The 19,576-nt window shown below is 47.1% G+C and overlaps 1 protein-coding gene across 1 annotated transcript in view; it reads left to right on the forward strand.

Annotated features, from left to right (window-relative positions):
• Window positions 1–18,261, forward strand: part of LOC138520611 (uncharacterized) — an 88,516-nt gene extending 70,255 nt beyond the window's left edge. Inside the window, exons 4-5 of the mRNA XM_069632934.1 lie at window positions 16,301–16,591; window positions 18,200–18,261. Coding sequence (XP_069489035.1) covers window positions 16,301–16,591; window positions 18,200–18,261 — 353 coding nt within the window. The remainder of the gene's footprint in view (window positions 1–16,300; window positions 16,592–18,199) is intronic.
• Window positions 18,262–19,576: the final 1,315 nt, after the last annotated feature.

The following is a 19,576-nucleotide window of genomic DNA, read 5'->3' on the forward strand; positions in this document are numbered from 1 at the left end:
TCTATCTAAGTGTGGACATGCTAACACTCCCAATTCCATCTAGATGCGACGCAGGCTAATGTTCACAGTTCTATCTAAGTGTGGACATGCGAACATTCCCAATTCCATCTAGATGCATGCTAACATTCCCAATTCCATCTAGATGCGACGCAGGCTAATGTTCACAGTTCTATCTAAGTGTGGACATGCTAACATTCCCAATTCCATCTAGATGCGACGCAGGCTAATGTTCACAGTTCTATCTAAGTGTGGACATGCTAACATTCCCAATTCCATCTAGATGCGACGCAGGCTAATGTTCACAGTTCTATCTAAGTGTGGACATGCTAACATTCCCAATTCCATCTAGATGCATGCTAACATTCCCAATTCCATCTAGATGCGACGCAGGCTAATGTTCACAGTTCTATCTAAGTGTGGACATGCTAACATTCCCAATTCCATCTAGATGCGACGCAGGCCAATGTTCACAATTCTATCTAAGTGTGGACATGCTAACACTCCCAATTCCATCTAGATGCGACGCAGGCTAATGTTCACAGTTCTATCTAAGTGTGGACATGCTAACACTCCCAATTCCATCTAGATGCGACGCAGGCTAATGTTCACAGTTCTATCTAAGTGTGGACATGCTAACACTCCCAATTCCATCTAGATGCGACGCAGGCTAATGTTCACAGTTCTATCTAAGTGTGGACATGCTAACACTCCCAATTCCATCTTGATGCGACGCAGGCTAATGTTCACAGTTCTATCTAAGTGTGGACATGCTAACATTCCCAATTCCATCTAGATGCGACGCAGGCTAATGTTCACAGTTCTATCTAAGTGTGGACATGCTTACATTCCCAATTCCATCTAGTTGCGACACAGGCCAATGTTCACAGTTCTATCTAAGTGTGGACATGCTAACATTCCCAATTCCATCTAGATGCGACGCAGGCCAATGTTCACAGTTCTATCTAAGTGTGGACATGATAACATTCCCAATTCCATCTAGATGCGACGCAGGCCAATGTTCACAGTTCTATCTAAGTGTGGACATGCTAACATTCCCAATTCCATCTAGATGCGACGCAGGCCAATGTTCACAATTCTATCTAAGTGTGGACATGCTAACACTCCCAATTCCATCTAGATGCGACGCAGGCTAATGTTCACAGTTCTATCTAAGTGTGGACATGCTAACACTCCCAATTCCATCTAGATGCGACGCAGGCTAATGTTCACAGTTCTATCTAAGTGTGGACATGCTAACACTCCCAATTCCATCTAGATGCGACGCAGGCTAATGTTCACAGTTCTATCTAAGTGTGGACATGCTAACACTCCCAATTCCATCTTGATGCGACGCAGGCTAATGTTCACAGTTCTATCTAAGTGTGGACATGCTAACATTCCCAATTCCATCTAGATGCGACGCAGGCCAATGTTCACAGTTCTATCTAAGTGTGGACATGCTAACATTCCCAATTCCATCTAGATGCGACGCAGGCCAATGTTCACAGTTCTATCTAAGTGTGGACATGCTAACATTCCCAATTCCATCTAGATGCGACGCAGGCTAATGTTCACAGTTCTATCTAAGTGTGGACATGCTAACATTCCCAATTCCATCTAGATCCGACGCAGGCCAATGTTCACAGTTCTATCTAAGTGTGGACATGCTAACATTCCCAATTCCATCTAGATGCGACGCAGGCTAATGTTCTCGGTTCTATCTAAGTGTGGACATGCTAACATTCCCAATTCCATCTAGATGCGACGCAGGCTAATGTTCACAGTTCTATCTAATCTAAGTGTGGACATGCTAACACTCCCAATTCCATCTAGATGCGACGCAGGCTAATGTTCACAGTTCTATCTAAGTGTGGACATGCTAACACTCCCAATTCCATCTAGATGCGACGCAGGCTAATGTTCACAGTTCTAAGACATGCTAGCACTCCCAATTCCATCTAGATGCCACGCAGGCTAATGTTCACAGTTCTATCTAAGTGTGGACATGCTAACATTCCCAATTCCATCTAGATGCGACGCAGGCTAATGTTCACAGTTCTATCTAAGTGTGGACATGCTAACATTCCCAATTCCATCTAGATGCGACGCAGGCCAATGTTCACAATTCTATCTAAGTGTGGACATGCTAACACTCCCAATTCCATCTAGATGCGACGCAGGCTAATGTTCACAGTTCTATCTAAGTGTGGACATGCTAACACTCCCAATTCCATCTAGATGCGATGCAGGCTAATGTTCACAGTTCTATCTAAGTGTGGACATGCTAACACTCCCAATTCCATCTAGATGCGACGCAGGCTAATGTTCACAGTTCTATCTAAGTGTGGACATGCTAACACTCCCAATTCCATCTTGATGCGACGCAGGCTAATGTTCACAGTTCTATCTAAGTGTGGACATGCTAACATTCCCAATTCCATCTAGATGCGACGCAGGCTAATGTTCACAGTTCTATCTAAGTGTGGACATGCTAACATTCCCAATTCCATCTAGATGCGACGCAGGCCAATGTTCACAGTTCTATCTAAGTGTGGACATGCTAACATTCCCAATTCCATCTAGATGCGACGCAGGCTAATGTTCACAGTTCTATCTAAGTGTGGACATGCTAACATTCCCAATTCCATCTAGATGCGACGCAGGCCAATGTTCACAGTTCTATCTAAGTGTGGACATGCTAACATTCCCAATTCCATCTAGATGCGACGCAGGCTAATGTTCACGGTTCTATCTAAGTGTGGACATGCTAACATTCCCAATTCCATCTAGATGCGACGCAGGCTAATGTTCACAGTTCTATCTAATCTAAGTGTGGACATGCTAACACTCCCAATTCCATCTAGATGCGACGCAGGCTAATATTCACAGTTCTATCTAAGTGTGGACATGCTAACACTCCCAATTCCATCTAGATGCGACGCAGGCTAATGTTCACAGTTCTATCTAAGTGTGGACATGCTAACACTCCCAATTCCATCTAGATGCGACGCAGGCTAATGTTCACAGTTCTATCTAAGTGTGGACATGCTAACATTCCCAATTCCATCTAGATGCATGCTAACATTCCCAATTCCATCTAGATGCGACGCAGGCTAATGTTCACAGTTCTATCTAAGTGTGGACATGCTAACATTCCCAATTCCATCTAGATGCGACGCAGGCTAATGTTCACAGTTCTATCTAAGTGTGGACATGCTAACATTCCCAATTCCATCTAGATGCGACGCAGGCTAATGTTCACAGTTCTATCTAAGTGTGGACATGCTAACATTCCCAATTCCATCTAGATGCATGCTAACATTCCCAATTCCATCTAGATGCGACGCAGGCTAATGTTCACAGTTCTATCTAAGTGTGGACATGCTAACATTCCCAATTCCATCTAGATGCGACGCAGGCCAATGTTCACAATTCTATCTAAGTGTGGACATGCTAACACTCCCAATTCCATCTAGATGCGACGCAGGCTAATGTTCACAGTTCTATCTAAGTGTGGACATGCTAACACTCCCAATTCCATCTAGATGCGACGCAGGCTAATGTTCACAGTTCTATCTAAGTGTGGACATGCTAACACTCCCAATTCCATCTAGATGCGACGCAGGCTAATGTTCACAGTTCTATCTAAGTGTGGACATGCTAACACTCCCAATTCCATCTTGATGCGACGCAGGCTAATGTTCACAGTTCTATCTAAGTGTGGACATGCTAACATTCCCAATTCCATCTAGATGCGACGCAGGCTAATGTTCACAGTTCTATCTAAGTGTGGACATGCTAACATTCCCAATTCCATCTAGATGCGACGCAGGCCAATGTTCACAGTTCTATCTAAGTGTGGACATGCTAACATTCCCAATTCCATCTAGATGCGACGCAGGCTAATGTTCACAGTTCTATCTAAGTGTGGACATGCTAACATTCCCAATTCCATCTAGATGCGACGCAGGCCAATGTTCACAGTTCTATCTAAGTGTGGACATGCTAACATTCCCAATTCCATCTAGATGCGACGCAGGCCAATGTTCACAATTCTATCTAAGTGTGGACATGCTAACACTCCCAATTCCATCTAGATGCGACGCAGGCCAATGTTCACAGTTCTATCTAAGTGTGGACATGCTAACACTCCCAATTCCATCTAGATGCGACGCAGGCTAATGTTCACAGTTCTATCTAAGTGTGGACATGCTAACACTCCCAATTCCATCTAGATGCGACGCAGGCTAATGTTCACAGTTCTATCTAAGTGTGGACATGCTAACACTCCCAATTCCATCTTGATGCGACGCAGGCTAATTTTCACAGTTCTATCTAAGTGTGGACATGCTAACATTCCCAATTCCATCTAGATGCGACGCAGGCCAATGTTCACAGTTCTATCTAAGTGTGGACATGCTAACATTCCCAATTCCATCTAGATGCGACGCAGGCTAATGTTCACAGTTCTATCTAAGTGTGGACATGCTAACATTCCCAATTCCATCTAGATGCGACGCAGGCCAATGTTCACAGTTCTATCTAAGTGTGGACATGCTAACATTCCCAATTCCATCTAGATGCGACGCAGGCTAATGTTCACGGTTCTATCTAAGTGTGGACATGCTAACATTCCCAATTCCATCTAGATGCGACGCAGGCTAATGTTCACAGTTCTATCTAATCTAAGTGTGGACATGCTAACACTCCCAATTCCATCTAGATGCGACGCAGGCTAATGTTCACAGTTCTATCTAAGTGTGGACATGCTAACACTCCCAATTCCATCTAGATGCGACGCAGGCTAATGTTCACAGTTCTAAGACATGCTAGCACTCCCAATTCCATCTAGATGCCACGCAGGCTAATGTTCACAGTTCTATCTAAGTGTGGACATGCTAACATTCCCAATTCCATCTAGATGCGACGCAGGCTAATGTTCACAGTTCTATCTAAGTGTGGACATGCTAACATTCCCAATTCCATCTAGATGCGACGCAGGCCAATGTTCACAATTCTATCTAAGTGTGGACATGCTAACACTCCCAATTCCATCTAGATGCGACGCAGGCTAATGTTCACAGTTCTATCTAAGTGTGGACATGCTAACACTCCCAATTCCATCTAGATGCGATGCAGGCTAATGTTCACAGTTCTATCTAAGTGTGGACATGCTAACACTCCCAATTCCATCTAGATGTGACGCAGGCTAATGTTCACAGTTCTATCTAAGTGTGGACATGCTAACACTCCCAATTCCATCTTGATGCGACGCAGGCTAATGTTCACAGTTCTATCTAAGTGTGGACATGCTAACATTCCCAATTCCATCTAGATGCGACGCAGGCTAATGTTCACGGTTCTATCTAAGTGTGGACATGCTAACATTCCCAATTCCATCTAGATGCGACGCAGGCTAATGTTCACAGTTCTATCTAAGTGTGGACATGCTAACATTCCCAATTCCATCTAGATGCGACGCAGGCTAATGTTCACAGTTCTATCTAAGTGTGGACATGCTAACATTCCCAATTCCATCTAGATGCGACGCAGGCTAATGTTCACAGTTCTATCTAAGTGTGGACATGCTAACATTCCCAATTCCATCTAGATGCATGCTAACATTCCCAATTCCATCTAGATGCGACGCAGGCTAATGTTCACAGTTCTATCTAAGTGTGGACATGCTAACATTCCCAATTCCATCTAGATGCGACGCAGGCCAATGTTCACAATTCTATCTAAGTGTGGACATGCTAACACTCCCAATTCCATCTAGATGCGACGCAGGCTAATGTTCACAGTTCTATCTAAGTGTGGACATGCTAACACTCCCAATTCCATCTAGATGCGACGCAGGCTAATGTTCACAGTTCTATCTAAGTGTGGACATGCTAACATTCCCAATTCCATCTAGATGCGACGCAGGCTAATGTTCACAGTTCTATCTAAGTGTGGACATGCTAACATTCCCAATTCCATCTAGATGCGACGCAGGCCAATGTTCACAGTTCTATCTAAGTGTGGACATGCTAACATTCCCAATTCCATCTAGATGCGACGCAGGCCAATGTTCACAATTCTATCTAAGTGTGGACATGCTAACACTCCCAATTCCATCTAGATGCGACGCAGGCTAATGTTCACAGTTCTATCTAAGTGTGGACATGCTAACACTCCCAATTCCATCTAGATGCGACGCAGGCTAATGTTCACAGTTCTATCTAAGTGTGGACATGCTAACACTCCCAATTCCATCTTGATGCGACGCAGGCTAATGTTCACAGTTCTATCTAAGTGTGGACATGCTAACACTCCCAATTCCATCTTGATGCGACGCAGGCTAATGTTCACAGTTCTATCTAAGTGTGGACATGCTAACATTCCCAATTCCATCTAGATGCGACGCAGGCCAATGTTCACAGTTCTATCTAAGTGTGGACATGCTAACATTCCCAATTCCATCTAGATGCGACGCAGGCTAATGTTCACAGTTCTATCTAAGTGTGGACATGCTAACATTCCCAATTCCATCTAGATGCGACGCAGGCCAATGTTCACAGTTCTATCTAAGTGTGGACATGCTAACATTCCCAATTCCATCTAGATGCGACGCAGGCTAATGTTCACGGTTCTATCTAAGTGTGGACATGCTAACATTCCCAATTCCATCTAGATGCGACGCAGGCTAATGTTCACAGTTCTATCTAATCTAAGTGTGGACATGCTAACATTCCCAATTCCATCTAGATGCGACGCAGGCCAATGTTCACAGTTCTATCTAATCTAAGTGTGGACATGCTAACATTCCCAATTCCATCTAGATGCGACGCAGGCTAATGTTCACGGTTCTATCTAAGTGTGGACATGCTAACATTCCCAATTCCATCTAGATGCGACGCAGGCTAATGTTCACAGTTCTATCTAAGTGTGGACATGCTAACACTCCCAATTCCATCTTGATGCGACGCAGGCTAATGTTCACAGTTCTATCTAAGTGTGGACATGCTAACATTCCCAATTCCATCTAGATGCGACGCAGGCCAATGTTCACAGTTCTATCTAAGTGTGGACATGCTAATATTCCCAATTCCATCTAGATGCGACGCAGGCTAATGTTCACGGTTCTATCTAAGTGTGGACATGCTAACATTCCCAATTCCATCTAGATGCGACGCAGGCTAATGTTCACAGTTCTATCTAATCTAAGTGTGGACATGCTAACATTCCCAATTCCATCTAGATGCGACGCAGGCCAATGTTCACAGTTCTATCTAAGTGTGGACATGCTAACATTCCCAATTCCATCTAGATGCGACGCAGGCTAATGTTCACGGTTCTATCTAAGTGTGGACATGCTAACATTCCCAATTCCATCTAGATGCGACGCAGGCTAATGTTCACAGTTCTATCTAAGTGTGGACATGCTAACACTCCCAATTCCATCTTGATGCGACGCAGGCTAATGTTCACAGTTCTATCTAAGTGTGGACATGCTAACATTCCCAATTCCATCTAGATGTGACACAGGCTAATGTTCACAGTTCTATCTAAGTGTGGACATGCTAACATTCCCAATTCCATCTAGATGCGACGCAGGCCAATGTTCACAGTTCTATCTAAGTGTGGACATGCTAACATTCCCAATTCCATCTAGATGCGACGCAGGCTAATGTTCACAGTTCTATCTAAGTGTGGACATGCTAACATTCCCAATTCCATCTAGATGCGACGCAGGCCAATGTTCACAGTTCTATCTAAGTGTGGACATGCTAACATTCCCAATTCCATCTAGATGCGACGCAGGCCAATGTTCACAATTCTATCTAAGTGTGGACATGCTAACACTCCCAATTCCATCTAGATGCGACGCAGGCTAATGTTCACAGTTCTATCTAAGTGTGGACATGCTAACACTCCCAATTCCATCTAGATGCGACGCAGGCTAATGTTCACAGTTCTATCTAAGTGTGGACATGCTAACACTCCCAATTCCATCTTGATGCGACGCAGGCTAATGTTCACAGTTCTATCTAAGTGTGGACATGCTAACACTCCCAATTCCATCTTGATGCGACGCAGGCTAATGTTCACAGTTCTATCTAAGTGTGGACATGCTAACATTCCCAATTCCATCTAGATGCGACGCAGGCCAATGTTCACAGTTCTATCTAAGTGTGGACATGCTAACATTCCCAATTCCATCTAGATGCGACGCAGGCTAATGTTCACAGTTCTATCTAAGTGTGGACATGCTAACATTCCCAATTCCATCTAGATGCGACGCAGGCCAATGTTCACAGTTCTATCTAAGTGTGGACATGCTAACATTCCCAATTCCATCTAGATGCGACGCAGGCTAATGTTCACGGTTCTATCTAAGTGTGGACATGCTAACATTCCCAATTCCATCTAGATGCGACGCAGGCTAATGTTCACAGTTCTATCTAATCTAAGTGTGGACATGCTAACACTCCCAATTCCATCTAGATGCGACGCAGGCTAATGTTCACAGTTCTATCTAAGTGTGGACATGCTAACACTCCCAATTCCATCTAGATGCGACGCAGGCTAATGTTCACAGTTCTAAGACATGCTAGCACTCCCAATTCCATCTAGATGCCACGCAGGCTAATGTTCACAGTTCTATCTAAGTGTGGACATGCTAACATTCCCAATTCCATCTAGATGCGACGCAGGCTAATGTTCACAGTTCTATCTAAGTGTGGACATGCTAACATTCCCAATTCCATCTAGATGCGACGCAGGCCAATGTTCACAATTCTATCTAAGTGTGGACATGCTAACACTCCCAATTCCATCTAGATGCGACGCAGGCTAATGTTCACAGTTCTATCTAAGTGTGGACATGCTAACACTCCCAATTCCATCTAGATGCGATGCAGGCTAATGTTCACAGTTCTATCTAAGTGTGGACATGCTAACACTCCCAATTCCATCTAGATGCGACGCAGGCTAATGTTCACAGTTCTATCTAAGTGTGGACATGCTAACACTCCCAATTCCATCTTGATGCGACGCAGGCTAATGTTCACAGTTCTATCTAAGTGTGGACATGCTAACATTCCCAATTCCATCTAGATGCGACGCAGGCTAATGTTCACAGTTCTATCTAAGTGTGGACATGCTAACATTCCCAATTCCATCTAGATGCGACGCAGGCCAATGTTCACAGTTCTATCTAAGTGTGGACATGCTAACATTCCCAATTCCATCTAGATGCGACGCAGGCTAATGTTCACAGTTCTATCTAAGTGTGGACATGCTAACATTCCCAATTCCATCTAGATGCGACGCAGGCCAATGTTCACAGTTCTATCTAAGTGTGGACATGCTAACATTCCCAATTCCATCTAGATGCGACGCAGGCTAATGTTCACGGTTCTATCTAAGTGTGGACATGCTAACATTCCCAATTCCATCTAGATGCGACGCAGGCTAATGTTCACAGTTCTATCTAATCTAAGTGTGGACATGCTAACACTCCCAATTCCATCTAGATGCGACGCAGGCTAATATTCACAGTTCTATCTAAGTGTGGACATGCTAACACTCCCAATTCCATCTAGATGCGACGCAGGCTAATGTTCACAGTTCTAAGACATGCTAGCACTCCCAATTCCATCTAGATGCGACGCAGGCTAATGTTCACAGTTCTATCTAAGTGTGGACATGCTAACACTCCCAATTCCATCTAGTTGCGACGCAGGCTAATGTTCACAGTTCTATCTAAGTGTGGACATGCTAACACTCCCAATTCCATCTTGATGCGACGCAGGCTAATGTTCACAGTTCTATCTAAGTGTGGACATGCTAACATTCCCAATTCCATCTAGATGCGACGCAGGCTAATGTTCACAGTTCTATCTAAGTGTGGACATGCTAACACTCCCAATTCCATCTTGATGCGACGCAGGCTAATGTTCACAGTTCTATCTAAGTGTGGACATGCTAACATTCCCAATTCCATCTAGATGCGACGCAGGCTAATGTTCACAGTTCTATCTAAGTGTGGACATGCTAACATTCCCAATTCCATCTAGATGCGACGCAGGCCAATGTTCACAGTTCTATCTAAGTGTGGACATGCTAACATTCCCAATTCCATCTACATGCGACGCAGGCTAATGTTCACAGTTCTATCTAAGTGTGGACATGCTAACATTCCCAATTCCATCTAGATGCGACGCAGGCCAATGTTCACGGTTCTATCTAAGTGTGGACATGCTAACATTCCCAATTCCATCTAGATGCGACGCAGGCTAATGTTCACGGTTCTATCTAAGTGTGGACATGCTAACATTCCCAATTCCATCTAGATGCGACGCAGGCTAATGTTCACAGTTCTATCTAATCTAAGTGTGGACATGCTAACACTCCCAATTCCATCTAGATGCGACGCAGGCTAATGTTCACAGTTCTATCTAAGTGTGGACATGCTAACACTCCCAATTCCATCTAGATGCGACGCAGGCTAATGTTCACAGTTCTAAGACATGCTAGCACTCCCAATTCCATCTAGATGCGACGCAGGCTAATGTTCACAGTTCTATCTAAGTGTGGACATGCTAACACTCCCAATTCCATCTAGATGCGACGCAGGCTAATGTTCACAGTTCTATCTAAGTGTGGACATGCTAACACTCCCAATTCCATCTTGATGCGACGCAGGCTAATGTTCACAGTTCTATCTAAGTGTGGACATGCTAACACTCCCAATTCCATCTAGATGCGACGGAGGCTAATGTTCACAGTTCTATCTAAGTGTGGACATGCTAACATTCCCAATTCCATCTAGATGCGACGCAGGCCAATGTTCACAGTTCTATCTAAGTGTGGACATGCTAACATTCCCAATTCCATCTAGATGCGACGCAGGCTAATGTTCACAGTTCTATCTAAGTGTGGACATGCTAACATTCCCAATTCCATCTAGATGCGACGCAGGCCAATGTTCACAGTTCTATCTAAGTGTGGACATGCTAACATTCCCAATTCCATCTACATGCGACGCAGGCTAATGTTCACGGTTCTATCTAAGTGTGGACATGCTAACATTCCCAATTCCATCTAGATGCGACGCAGGCTAATGTTCACAGTTCTATCTAATCTAAGTGTGGACATGCTAACACTCCCAATTCCATCTAGATGCGACGCAGGCTAATGTTCACAGTTCTAAGACATGCTAGCACTCCCAATTCCATCTAGATGCGACGCAGGCTAATGTTCACAGTTCTATCTAAGTGTGGACATGCTAACACTCCCAATTCCATCTAGATGCGACGCAGGCTAATGTTCACAGTTCTATCTAAGTGTGGACATGCTAACACTCCCAATTCCATCTTGATGCGACGCAGGCTAATGTTCACAGTTCTATCTAAGTGTGGACATGCTAACACTCCCAATTCCATCTAGTTGCGACGCAGGCTATTGTTCACAGTTCTATCTAAGTGTGGACATGCTAACACTCCCAATTCCATCTAGATGCGACACAGGCTAATGTTCACAGTTCTATCTAAGTGTGGACATGCTAACACTCCCAATTCCATCTTGATGCGACGCAGGCTAATGTTCACAGTTCTATCTAAGTGTGGACATGCTAACATTCCCAATTCCATCTAGATGCGACGCAGGCTAATGTTCACAGTTCTATCTAAGTGTGGACATGCTAACATTCCCAATTCCATCTAGATGCGACGCAGGCCAATGTTCACAGTTCTATCTAAGTGTGGACATGCTAACATTCCCAATTCCATCTACATGCGACGCAGGCTAATGTTCACAGTTCTATCTAAGTGTGGACATGCTAACATTCCCAATTCCATCTAGATGCGACGCAGGCCAATGTTCACAGTTCTATCTAAGTGTGGACATGCTAACATTCCCAATTCCATCTAGATGCGACGCAGGCTAATGTTCACGGTTCTATCTAAGTGTGGACATGCTAACATTCCCAATTCCATCTAGATGCGACGCAGGCTAATGTTCACAGTTCTATCTAATCTAAGTGTGGACATGCTAACACTCCCAATTCCATCTAGATGCGACGCAGGCTAATGTTCACAGTTCTATCTAAGTGTGGACATGCTAACACTCCCAATTCCATCTAGATGCGACGCAGGCTAATGTTCACAGTTCTAAGACATGCTAGCACTCCCAATTCCATCTAGATGCGACGCAGGCTAATGTTCACAGTTCTATCTAAGTGTGGACATGCTAACACTCCCAATTCCATCTAGATGCGACGCAGGCTAATGTTCACAGTTCTATCTAAGTGTGGACATGCTAACACTCCCAATTCCATCTTGATGCGACGCAGGCTAATGTTCACAGTTCTATCTAAGTGTGGACATGCTAACACTCCCAATTCCATCTAGATGCGACGCAGGCTAATGTTCACAGTTCTATCTAAGTGTGGACATGCTAACATTCCCAATTCCATCTAGATGCGACGCAGGCCAATGTTCACAGTTCTATCTAAGTGTGGACATGCTAACATTCCCAATTCCATCTAGATGCGACGCAGGCTAATGTTCACAGTTCTATCTAAGTGTGGACATGCTAACATTCCCAATTCCATCTAGATGCGACGCTGGCCAATGTTCACAGTTCTATCTAAATGTGGACATGCTAACATTCCCAATTCCATCTACATGCGACGCAGGCTAATGTTCACGGTTCTATCTAAGTGTGGACATGCTAACATTCCCAATTCCATCTAGATGCGACGCAGGCTAATGTTCACAGTTCTATCTAATCTAAGTGTGGACATGCTAACACTCCCAATTCCATCTAGATGCGACGCAGGCTAATGTTCACAGTTCTATCTAAGTGTGGACATGCTAACATTCCCAATTCCATCTAGATGCCACGCAGGCTAATGTTCACAGTTCTAAGACATGCTAGCACTCCCAATTCCATCTAGATGCGACGCAGGCTAATGTTCACAGTTCTATCTAAGTGTGGACATGCTAACATTCCCAATTCCATCTAGATGCGACGCAGGCTAATGTTCACAGTTCTATCTAAGTGTGGATATGCTAACATTCCCAATTCCATCTAGATGCGACGCAGGCTAATGTTCACAGTTCTATCTAAGTGTGGACATGCTAACATTCCCAATTCCATCTAGATGTGACGCAGGCCAATGTTCACAGTTCTATCTAAGTGTGGACATGCTAACATTCCCAATTCCATCTAGATGCGACGCAGGCTAATGTTCACGGTTCTATCTAAGTGTGGACATGCTAACATTCCCAATTCCTTCTAGATGCGACGCAGGCTAATGTTCACAGTTCTATCTAATCTAAGTGTGGACATGCTAACACTCCCAATTCCATCTAGATGCGACGCAGGCTAATGTTCACAGTTCTATCTAAGTGTGGACATGCTAACACTCCCAATTCCATCTAGATGCGACGCAGGCTAATGTTCACAGTTCTAAGACATGCTAGCACTCCCAATTCCATCTAGATGCCACGCAGGCTAATGTTCACAGTTCGATCTAAGTGTGGACATGCTAACACTCCCAATTCCATCTAGATGCGACGCAGGCTAATGTTCACAGTTCTATCTAAGTGTGGACATGCTAACATTCCCAATTCCATCTAGATGCGACGCAGGCTAATGTTCACAGTTCTATCTAAGTGTGGACATGCTAACATTCCCAATTCCATCTAGATGCGACGCAGGCTAATGTTCACAGTTCTATCTAAGTGTGGACATGATAACACTCCCAATTCCATCTAGATGCGACGCAGGCTAATGTTCACAGTTCTATCTAAGTGTGGACATGCTAACACTCCCAATTCCATCTAGATGCGACGCAGGCTAATGTTCACAGTTCTAAGACATGCTAGCACTCCCAATTCCATCTAGATGCCACGCAGGCTAATGTTCACAGTTCGATCTAAGTGTGGACATGCTAACACTCCCAATTCCATCTAGATACGACGCAGGCTAATGTTCACAGTTCTATCTAAGTGTGGACATGCTAACATTCCCAATTCCATCTAGATGCGACGCAGGCCAATGTTCACAGTTCTATCTAAGTGTGGACATGCTAACACTCCCAATTCCATCTAGATGCGACGCAGGCTAATGTTCACAGTTCTATCTAAGTGTGGACATGCTAACACTCCCAATTCCATCTTGATGCGACGCAGGCTAATGTTCACAGTTCTATCTAAGTGTGGACATGCTAGCACTCCCAATTCCATCTAGATGCGACGCAGGCTAATGTTCACAGTTCTATCTAAGTGTGGACATGCTAACACTCCCAATTCCATCTAGATGCGACGCAGGCTAATGTTCACAGTTCTATCTAAGTGTGGACATGCTAACACTCCCAATTCCATCTTGATGCGACGCAGGCTAATGTTCACAGTTCTATCTAAGTGTGGACATGCTAACACTCCCAATTCCATCTAGATGCGACGCAGGCTAATGTTCACAGTTCTATCTAAGTGTGGACATGCTAACATTCCCAATTCCATCTAGATGCGACGCAGGCCAATGTTCACAGTTCTATCTAAGTGTGGACATGCTAACATTCCCAATTCCATCTAGATGCGACGCAGGCTAATGTTCACAGTTCTATCTAAGTGTGGACATGCTAACATTCCCAATTCCATCTAGATGCGACGCAGGCCAATGTTCACAGTTCTATCTAAGTGTGGACATGCTAACATTCCCAATTCCATCTAGATGCGACGCAGGCTAATGTTCACGGTTCTATCTAAGTGTGGACATGCTAACATTCCCAATTCCATCTAGATGCGACACAGGCTAATGTTCACAGTTCTATCTAATCTAAGTGTGGACATGCTAACACTCCCAATTCCATCTAGATGCGACGCAGGCTAATGTTCACAGTTCTATCTAAGTGTGGACATGCTAACATTCCCAATTCCATCTAGATGCCACGCAGGCTAATGTTCACAGTTCTAAGACATGCTAGCACTCCCAATTCCATCTAGATGCGACGCAGGCTAATGTTCACAGTTCTATCTAAGTGTGGACATGCTAACATTCCCAATTCCATCTAGATGCGACGCAGGCTAATGTTCACAGTTCTATCTAAGTGTGGACATGCTAACATTCCCAATTCCATCTAGATGCGACGCAGGCTAATGTTCACAGTTCTATCTAAGTGTGGACATGCTAACATTCCCAATTCCATCTAGATGCGACGCAGGCCAATGTTCACAGTTCTATCTAAGTGTGGACATGCTAACATTCCCAATTCCATCTAGATGCGACGCAGGCTAATGTTCACGGTTCTATCTAAGTGTGGACATGCTAACATTCCCAATTCCATCTAGATGCGACGCAGGCTAATGTTCACAGTTCTATCTAATCTAAGTGTGGACATGCTAACACTCCCAATTCCATCTAGATGCGAAGCAGGCTAATGTTCACAGTTCTATCTAAGTGTGGACATGCTAACACTCCCAATTCCATCTAGATGCGACGCAGGCTAATGTTCACAGTTCTAAGACATGCTAGCACTCCCAATTCCATCTAGATGCCACGCAGGCTAATGTTCACAGTTCGATCTAAGTGTGGACATGCTAACACTCCCAATTCCATCTAGATGCGACGCAGGCTAATGTTCACAGTTCTATCTAAGTGTGGACATGCTAACATTCCCAATTCCATCTAGATGCGACGCAGGCTAATGTTCACAGTTCTATCTAAGTGTGGACATGCTAACACTCCCAATTCCATCTAGATGCGACGCAGGCTAATGTTCACAGTTCGATCTAAGTGTATTCTAAGCTGATGGATAAAAATCTATCAGTAAGAAGAAGAACAAGCGCGGCCACTGTGGGTGTTGGGGTGTGATTGAGAGAGGAGGAGCCGGGACGGGGGACTGGAGCGTGGAAGAGGATTGCCGCAGGGGGCTGAGAGATCCCACAGCATCACAATGGGCGTGTCTTCCTCTTCACAATATGCCAGCCTAGCATGAAGCTGCACAATACCAATTACCTTGCAACTAGTTTCAAAGTGGTTTCCTCGCTGTGAGCAGGATTGTGGAGAGCTAGGGACCGGGATGGGGAGAGCTGTAGAAGCAGGGCTCGTGGCCAGGGAGGGGTGACTGAGAGCAGCGAGAGCGCCCCCACTCCTTTGTTGTCAGATTCTTGCCATGTTCTTGAAGTAGATCCTGTGTTCTGCATGTACAGCCCCCAAGGCTTGCTTGGGCACTTGCTTCATGTTAATAATTCATGTATGAATTCATTGCATTTCATGTGACGTTGTGTTTTTTTTGTGTGCTCAGAACTGCAGAACGTCAGCCTTGCACCCGGCTCTGCGCTCCCCATCCCTACCCGGGGCCTAGAGACGGCTACTGTGCATTGGAGCCGCACCCCAGACTGCAGAGGGGCCCCCATCATAACAGTACTAGGTGGAGAGGCCTGGGCTATTGTGTCATCACTCCAGGGCCGCGTGGAGAAGACCCTCCTGAATGGCAGCGTTGTCATCTGTCGCATCCAGGGGGCTGATGGGGGATTTTACACCGTCTGCGACGACGCCAAGAAGTCCAGAATAACCCTCCACCTGACTGTGACCGGTGAGTGCCCTCTTCTACACACTGTTCTCATGGGCCACACAACCGACGCGTAGGGCAAGACCGTGTGACTGGAGGTGTGGGCAAGCTTTGCTCCGAGCAGGTGCAGACCAGGCCAGGCAAGCGGCACTGACATAGTTGGTTCAGCAGGCGATCTGCACTGGCATAGTGGGCACAGCAGGCGAGCTGCACTGGCATAGTGGGTACAGCATGCATAGTGGTTACAGCAGGCGAGCTGCACTGGCATAGTGGGTACAGCATGCATAGTGGTTACAGCAGGCGAGCTGCACTGGCATAGTGGTTACAGCAGGCGAGCTGCAATGGCATAGTGGGTACAGCTGGGAGCTGCACTGGCATAGTGGTTACAGCAGGCGAGCTGCACTGGCATAGTGGATACAGGAGGCGAGCTGCACTGGCATAGTGCGTACAGCAGGCGAGTTGCACTGGCCTAGTGGGCACAGCAGGGGAGCTGCACTGGCCTAGTGGGCACAGCAGGGGAGCTGCACTGGCATAGTGGGCACAGCAGGGGAGCTGCACTGGGATAGTGGGTACAACAGACGAGCTGCACTGGCATAGTGGGTACATCATGCATAGTGGTTACAGCAGGCGAGCTGCACTGGCATAGTGGGTACAGCTGGGAGCTGCACTGGCATAGTGGGTACAGCAGGCGAGCTGCACTGGCATAGTGGGTACAGCAGGCGGGCTGCACTGGCCTAGTGGGCACAGCAGGCGAGCTGCACTGGCATAGTGGGTACAGCAGGCGAGCTGCACTGGCATAGCAGCTACAGGAGGCGAGCTGCACTGGCCTAGTGGGCACAGCAGGCGAGCTGCACTGGCCTAGTGGGCACAGCAGGTGAGCTGCACTGGGACAGTGGGCACAGCAGGCGGGCTGCACTGGCCTAGTGGGCACAGCAGGCGAGCTGCACTGGCCTAGTGGGCACAGCAGGCGAGCTGCACTGGCCTAGTGGGTACAGCAGGCGAGCTGCACTGGCCTAGTGGGTACAGCAGGCGAGCTGCACTGGCATAGTGGGTACAGCAGGTGAGCTGCGCTGGGACAGTGGGTACAACAGGTGAGCTGCACTGGCCTAGTGGGTACAGCAGGCGAGCTGCACTGGCCTAGTGGGTACAGCAGGCGAGCTGCACTGGCCTAGTGGGTACAGCAGGCGAGCTGCACTGGCCTAGTGGGCACAGCAGGGAAGCTGCACTGGCCTAGTGGACACAGCAGGCGAGCTGCACTGGCATAGTGGGTACAGCAGGCGAGCTGCACTGGGATAGTGGGTACAACAGGCAAGCTGCACTGGCACAAGCAGGGGAGCTGCACTGGCCTAGTGGGCACAGCAGGCGAGCTGCACTGGCATAGTAGCTACAGGGCATGGTGGGCACCGCAGGCGAGCTGCACAAGCATAGTGGGCACAGCAGGGGAGCTGCACTGGCATAGTGGGCACAGCTGGTAATGAGCAGCACAGACCACCCCAGGCACTTGGATATAATGAAGGTCAGAGGTCAGGCAGCAGCAGAGGAAAACTTTGGTATTGCTAAGCAGTGAGCACATGTCAGCTGTGGTGGGACCTCCTAATTAACTCCCTTCCTTCTTCATTTCCTCCTTTCCAGACACTCCCCCTGCTGTAATCCGGGAACCCACGTCTACTGGCCTGACTGCTGCAGGTGAGTAAAGTTCACAAGTTGGTGTCTCGCTTCTGGGCCTTGGGATGGCAAGAGCTTGTGAAGGGGCCTTGCGATGGCAAGAGCTTGTGAAGGTGCCTTGTGAAGGGGCCTTGCGATGGCAAGAGCTTGTGAAGGTGCCTTGTGAAGGGGCCTTGCGATGTCAAGAGCTTGTGAAGGGGCCTTGCGATGTCAAGAGCTTGTGAAGGGGCCTTGCGATGGCAAGAGCTTGTGAAGGGGCCTTGTGAAGGTTCTATGTCCCCCCCCACGACCCCCGAGGCTTGCTTGTTAGTCCTTTGTGGCTGTTGTGCCACCTGCCTCCCTCGTCTTCTATGCCCCCCCCGGGCTTGCTTTTTAGTCCTTTGTGGCTGTTGTGCCACCTACCTCCCTCGTCTTCTATGCCCCCCCTTGCTTGTTAGTCCTTTGTGGCTGTTGTGCCACCTGCCTCCCTCTCTTCTATGCCCCCCCCCCCCGGGCTTGCTTGTTAGTCCTTTGTGGCTGTTGTGCCACCTGCCTCCCTCGTCTTCTATGCCCCCCCCCCCCCCGGGCTTGCTTTTTAGTCCTTTGTGGCTGTTGTGCCACCTGCCTCCCTCGTCTTCGATGCCCCCCCCCGGGCTTGCTTGTTAGTCCTTGTTGTGCCACCTGCCTCCCTCGGCTTCTATGCCCCCCCCCCGGGCTTGCTTTTTAGTCCTTTGTGGCTGTTGTGCCACCTACCTCCCTCGTCTTCTATGCCCCCCCTTGCTTGTTAGTCCTTTGTGGCTGTTGTGCCACCTGCCTCCCTCTCTTCTATGCCCCCCCCCCTGGGCTTGCTTGTTAGTCCTTTGTGGCTGTTGTGCCATCTGCCTCCCTCGTCTTCGATGCCCCCCTCCCCGGGCTTGTTTGTTAGTCCTTTGTGGCTGTTGTGCCACCTGCCTCCCTCGTCTTCTATGCCCCCCCCAAGGCTTGCTTGTTAGTCCTTTGTGGCTGTTGTGCCACCTGCCTTCCTCGTCTTCTATGCCCCCCTCCCAGGCTTGCTTGTTAGTACTTTGTGGCTGGTGCGCCACCTGCCTCCCTCGTCTTCTATGCCCCCCCCAACGGGGGCTTGCTTGTTAATCCTTTGTGGCTGGTGCACCACCTGCGTCCCTCGTCTTCTATGCCCCCCCCCCTCCGGGCTTGCTTGTTAGTCCTTTGTGGCTGTTGTGCCACCTGAGTCCCTCGTCTTCTATGCCCGCCCCCCGGGCTTGCTTGTTAATCCTTTGTGGCTGTTGTGCCACCTGCCTCTCTCTTCTATGCCCCCCCCTTCTTTGTTAATCCTTTGTGGCTGTTGTGCCACCTGCCTCCCTCGTC

Source organism: Ambystoma mexicanum, chromosome 13 (assembly GCF_040938575.1).
Source record: "Ambystoma mexicanum isolate Mex_15411 chromosome 13, UKY_AmexF1_1, whole genome shotgun sequence".
Classification (NCBI taxonomy): domain Eukaryota; kingdom Metazoa; phylum Chordata; class Amphibia; order Caudata; family Ambystomatidae; genus Ambystoma; species Ambystoma mexicanum.